Genomic DNA, 6,026 nt, shown 5'->3' on the forward strand with positions numbered 1-6,026 from the left:
TAGACACCTTAATGGGTTTACTGCCTTCCCTTAGGTATATTACAGAAATTAAATATTTCTCCAGGCTATTTCATAGCTTATTGTTTTATACAGCTGTTAATAAATACAGATGCATAGTTCACAGCCCTGCTGCATAGCCCTCTTGAATTATTTATGAAAACTGCTTCCAAATCCAATTGTGAAAAACATGTGAGCTGATTCCAAGACAAGTTTGCATTAGATCTGAGAATGGTGATACTGTTCCCACTCAGTGTCCTGATTTCAACACCACCCATAGAGTTTCTTTCCAGAGCACGTATTTGATCATACTCTCAAGGAAGTTGTTGAACAATTATGTATGACATTTTCCCAGTCTTCAATTACTGATGTCCAGAGGGAATTTGCTTCTTGGTATTGGGGCTTTCTTCTATACCAACATTTTTTCTTCCTAGTGCAGTTTTGTTGGTAGGACTTAGTCCCCTGAAGTTCTCTTTGCTTTCAATTACAACCTACTTTTAATTTTTTGTCATCAGAAGAGCTGAGGATAACTCACTCTCACTATACACAGTTTCTCTTCTTGGGATTCCCTTTGAACTCTTATACCATATCAAATTCTGAAGTTTTCTTCCTTGAATAAGGGTGGGCCAAACAACTGCTAAATCCACACAAAACTTGCCCGTTTCTTACCATTTCAAGTAGGTTATCTTAAGAGAAAGCTGGAAATCTCAGCATGCCAGATTTTCACTCCATCAAAGCAGTGTGTGTGGGACTCAGATTTCCCACTGTGAATTTACCCTCCATCTTACTAAATTGAGCCACACATTCTGTTGTGGTATGTCTTCCTGAAATCACCACTTAGGGAACAACTGAGACTGATTGTCATGGTACCGCCTGTAGCCTCAAGTCACTCAATGTTCAGTGTATTCTGGAAAGTCTGAAAACGTGTTCTTCTCTCTCCAGGGCATAAATAGGAAGTACTGTTACTGGTCTGTGTACCAAAATTTGGAAATTTAAAGCATAGCTAGGGTCAGGGAATGTGTGTCTGGTGCAAGTGTTACAAGAATATTTTGGGACTTGAGGTTAGTTGTTTTATTTACAAACTGCCAAACTTCAGCAAAGGCCGGTGAAAATGAATGTGGGTGACTTGACATAGAAATAAGAATGAACTCTGCTAGCTTCAACTAATGTGAATTGGTGGATTTATGAAACCAATTTCCCTACATAATGTGAGAAAGGGAATGTTGATTCCCTGCATTCTCAATTTCTGTTCCTTTTCTGGTTTAATTTTCCAACTACCCTCCTGTGCTTTAGTGGTCTTTCTATTGTGAGCTTTTTCCCTTGCCTCATGTACATGTAGGCCATGTTCTTGTGTCTCACTGAAGACTTTTGAACTTAAGGTTGTTTTTCTTCAGCTCCTTAATCAAAAATCATTTCTCTCTTCTCTGCAGCCACATATGTGACAAGGTTTGTAGCCCATACCGTTTAAGCTTGGTGTTACTGCAAATGTTTTGTCTATTTCTGCTGTTAGCTTTTGATTCAAACTTACTGATGTATTCACATTTGCCTAAAGCTGGAAACTCTTTGAAGTTGCTGGTTTCTCTAGGTGAGAGAGTGCTTTATGTATTTGTGAAGTTATGGCTTCTGTGGTAGTTCAGCTTCTCTTAAGTGTCACCATATGGGTGGATTTCATCTGTTCTAAGGCAGCTTGGTTAAACTAGAGGAGTCAGCTCTTTACCCCCCTTGCCTGTTCTGACAGTCAGAAAGCTCTGGGTAGCAACAGCAGTTGTGTGTGGAGTAGCAGTACTGCTCTGAAGTTGAGTTCCTAGACTCTGAGCATCACCTCATGGAGTCTTAGAGGATCCAACTTACTGTGTGCTCAAGAAGCTCCACAGGTAAACATTAAGTCAACATCACTTCCTGAAACTGAATTACTGAGATGGTGACTGCTGCAAGTGACCCAGTAGGTTACTGCCTGAAGAGCTAAGCAGTGAGAGGTACCTGCTCAGAAGGTTTGGGCTAGTCAGTGCAATGCCTTCTCCAGAGGGCTGGGGGGCAGGAGAGCTGTGGAGACACTCCCAGAGTCCTCAAAGGTGTATTTTCATTCAAAGGCCTTTTCATTCCCTTTTCAGGGAAATCCATGTGTTGGCTTTATTTCCACCTAGTTCTCTTTCCTCGGGCAGGGATGAGAATCACAAAAGGGTTACTGGAAGAAATAAGAGGCAAACCAGACCTTTTTCTTCTCTTGATTCATCCACACATGTTGCAGAGGGTCCTGTGGACCTTCTGGTCATTGTAAAGGCTTCATAAACCAGGGAAAGTGCTTTCTTCCAATACCTCAACTACTCTGGCTTTGTTAGGATTAGTCCTGCTTTAGATCCTCTTTGGGTGTAGGCTTTGCATTTCCTGCTTCCTTCTGCTATCTATGTCTCATTTTGTGTTCTAGAGGGGTCCCTTCTCCCCAGGATTTTACTGCTGCTTGTACATGTTTCAAAAAAAAGTTGAGGCTTGGGGGGTTTGCTCTTCTGGCACCACTGAGAAGAGTTTGGCTCTATCCATTTTATTCCACCCACCTGGTGGTAGTTAATGCACACAGATAAGGTTGCCCTGAGCTTTGCTCCAGGAAAGTAACAATCACAGCTCTCTCAGCCTTTGCACATAGCTCATGTGGTCCAGGGCCTTCAGCATCTTCTTGGCCATCACAGGCCATCATTCCATTTGGGATGATATTTTTGGGTTTATCACATTGTCTGTGGGGTGTAAGAGTGTCTTAGGAGTTTTAACAATTCCGTTTGGGTCATATTATATCTTAACTGTATATTTGATGTATAATTCTAGGTACGACAGGAACTGGATGAAAAAATCACTAAGGAACTTAAAGAAGGTAATGTGTCATTACATTAGGAGTGTTTTTAATGGAAAAGGTGACTGTTTCTAAGTCTTGACAGCTTTCAAGCCATTATTTTCAACTTCCTCTGCTAAGCACGGAGAATTTTTTCTGCTACCTTTCCAGTTTAGACTTAAATGTGAAAAATTCCTGCTTCCCAAAATATTGCATAGAATGTCATGCTCTTGGCTAGAAAAGACAAGCAAGAAGAAAATTCACCCACTGCCCCATAAAGAAGTATTTGGCTTAAGCTGAAGTTGTCCTTCACTAGAGTTAATCTCCAGGAAAAACATCCAAGAAGCCCCCACATTTTTATAGATCTTCATAGACTTTAGCCGTCCCTTCTTCCCTGTACAGGGATTGCATTCAGTGCTACACAGTTCTCTGCTGTTATATCTTGATTTTTTTTGCTATGATTTATGGCTTGTCTTTGTAGCATAGGTGTTCCAGTCTTGTTTTGAATAAGCAAGAAGAACATGATCAGAGACAAAATACCGCCTTTCTTTAGGAAGAGATAATTCAGTAGTGTTTAGGCAAACATGAGTTCAGTGCTTGCAATATGGAGCATGAAACACACTCTGTCATTTGAGAGCAAGCGTCCAAAGAGCAAATCCACCTGTTCATGACAGTTGGTCCTCCAGAGTCACTGCTTTGCAGGGACTGCAGCTGTGCAGTAGTAGTGTTCCAGTACAGCACTGCTTTGAGCGTTTAAGGAAAGCAAAGACTTCAGGCTGAAGAGCTCTGCAGGGGCTACATTAAGAAGCTCTGTTAAGGGCCACTGGAGTCACCTGTGGAGTCCCAGAAGATGTTCATGTAGTCTCCGCAAGGTCTTTCACTGGCTTTAGAAATGCTGTTGACTGATAAGCAAATGGGGACAAAATGTGTTTCTTCCTTTGTGCCCAGCTCTACCCTTTTTATGTGTCCTTGGAAACTCTGAAGTCTCATTCTGTATTGCAGACTCCCATGTCATGTGAAATGTTCTTGCAGTGCCTTATTTCTCCCTGTCTGCTGTAAAAGTAACATAAAGAATCTTGTGTCTTTTCTCCCCAGCCACTGCTGAACTTGAAACTCAATGTGCTGGATCTTCAAGAAACCTTCATGTGGACCAGGATCCCCTTTGCAGAGCCATAGAGGAGTACCGTGACGTTTTAACCAAAAATTACCTCATTTGAATGAAATGCCATGGAAAGGCTCTGGAAATCTTTTTTGTTTTATAGAACATTTATGGTTTCCCTTCTCCCTGGTTGAGATGTGAAAACTTGTTCATTGCCGTCTGAATATCAACTCTAAGTCTACTAAATAGATGTCAAGCACAGTGCACTTATCTGTTAGTTTTTTTCTGCATAGCTGGCTTCTTTTGCACTCACAATAAGAGCCACATCCATTTTTTTTCTGACCAGCACACTGACTGATCTGGATTCCTGAGCTTGATAGAACTGTCAGAAATGTGTACTATTATGGTAGCTGCATTATGTTGCTCCACTCATGTTCTGTGTTTTAGCAAAAGTGTTCCCTTTGTTCTGTTTAATCATTTCACTCAATGTATTTGCAATGCCTCCAGTGTTATTTTAATGCTTAGGACATCATTTGATGTGCTTTGAGCCTGTAGCTTTAGTCCTGATGCAGTGACTATTTCTGCTAATTAACTTACAGTGGTGTTCAAGCTGGAGAAAAGGGCACTTTCCGTTGTTGTCACTCTATGTGACGCAGGTTTAAAATGACTGTGAGTGTGCAGTAGTGCCAAGACTTGCTTTATGGTATTTTTAGTATTTGCTATATTTCATAGAATGAGTGAGGTTGGAAGGGACCTCAGGAGACCATTTCTTCCAGCTCCCCTGCTCCAGGAGGTCCACCTTTAGCTAGTTTTCCAGATCCATGTTAGCTTTTGAATTCCTTCAAGAATGGAGACTCCAAAGCCTCCATGGGCAGCCTGGGCTCATGATCAGTCACTGTCATGATCAGTCACTGTCACACTTGAATATCATGAGGGATATTCAAACTCAGTACCTCTCATGGTATTGGTGTTGATTTCTGTATCGAAAATTGCTGCAGCTTCAGACTTCTGTAGCTCTTGCATCAACATCTGTGGTGCACCTGAAAACACTTCCTGTGGGAAGGGGAAGAAAAGGAACATTAATATTATCAACATTCCTCAGTACTCTCCAGAACTTGTGATAGGATAGCCAATCTTTTTGTTGCTGCTAGCAGCTGATGATCTATCTGGTAGTTTGTGTTGTGGAAACCCAGATGGTTTCCACAACATATGGGTCTGTAGCCCAGATGTTGTGGAAAATTTGTATCAACCAGTTTTACTTATTTCAGGGAGTTCCTAGTTGTTAATTAATATCTGAGTTGTCATTTCCCATCTGCAAAACTCACCAGCAGAGTATAGAACAAAGTCCCAGTTCTGGAAAAGCAAGAATGATTGTACTGAGATGAATCAAGACTGAAAGAATTTAGGGTTTTACCTACTATTTCAAGGACTTGAGTTAACAGGTAGTGAGAAAAGCATTAAATGCTGCTGTGACCCTCTTCCTTTTTATATGAATACATGTTTGTGAAGCTATTACACTGTATTTAATTGAACTTGATACTTAATAAACTTTGCGATCTAGCACATGGCTTTGTTTTGTTGTTCACCTTGACACAGCTTTGCACCCCTTTCCTGCTCACAGAACTCTCCAGAGCTCTCCTGTTCTCACAGATGCACCTTTCCTGTCCCCCTGTGAGAGACTGGACTGCCACTGATGAATGACTCAAACACTCAACCATGTGCAGTAACTGCCCAGGTGCTGTGAGAGACTGGAGTGGCTCAGAAATCAGCTGAGTGCTTGGCTAGTGATGAGTGAAAAGGCCACAGCGTGGCCTCCCCGTGCAGGTGGGTCTGCACACCTGAGGCTACAAACTGGGTTTCCAGGTAAGGAAAGAGGCTAATAAGACGCAAATCCTGCCAAATGGGATAGTCCTTCTTATCATGCAACTTGCCAACAAGATGAAGAGAACCAATGGGCCATCATCAGAACTTACGGTGTGATGTTTCCACTATTTATTCTGTTTCTTAGTTTCTCCCTCGCTCCCCCCACTTGTCCTTTCCCTGTCTCTCTCTACCTCATATTTACTGTTTAATAAAAATCTGTACTAATGACTTTGGCACATGGTCTCA

The 6,026-nt window shown here is 41.6% G+C and overlaps 1 protein-coding gene across 8 annotated transcripts in view; it reads left to right on the forward strand.

The window, feature by feature from the left end:
- The window catches only part of ANKRD26 (ankyrin repeat domain 26), a 52,226-nt gene extending 46,744 nt beyond the window's left edge, over window positions 1-5,482 (forward strand). For all 8 annotated transcript variants that reach the window (XM_085042483.1, XM_085042504.1, XM_085042544.1 and 5 more), the window contains 2 exons: window positions 2,815-2,860; window positions 3,914-5,482. In XM_085042483.1, coding sequence (XP_084898609.1) covers window positions 2,815-2,860; window positions 3,914-4,035 — 168 coding nt within the window. In that variant the 3' untranslated portion in view covers window positions 4,036-5,482. The remainder of the gene's footprint in view (window positions 1-2,814; window positions 2,861-3,913) is intronic.
- The last annotated feature ends 544 nt before the right edge of the window (window positions 5,483-6,026 follow it).

Source organism: Lichenostomus cassidix, chromosome 1Aa, assembly GCF_008360975.1.
Source record: "Lichenostomus cassidix isolate B80296 chromosome 1Aa, HeHo_3.0, whole genome shotgun sequence".
NCBI lineage: Eukaryota > Metazoa > Chordata > Aves > Passeriformes > Meliphagidae > Lichenostomus > Lichenostomus cassidix.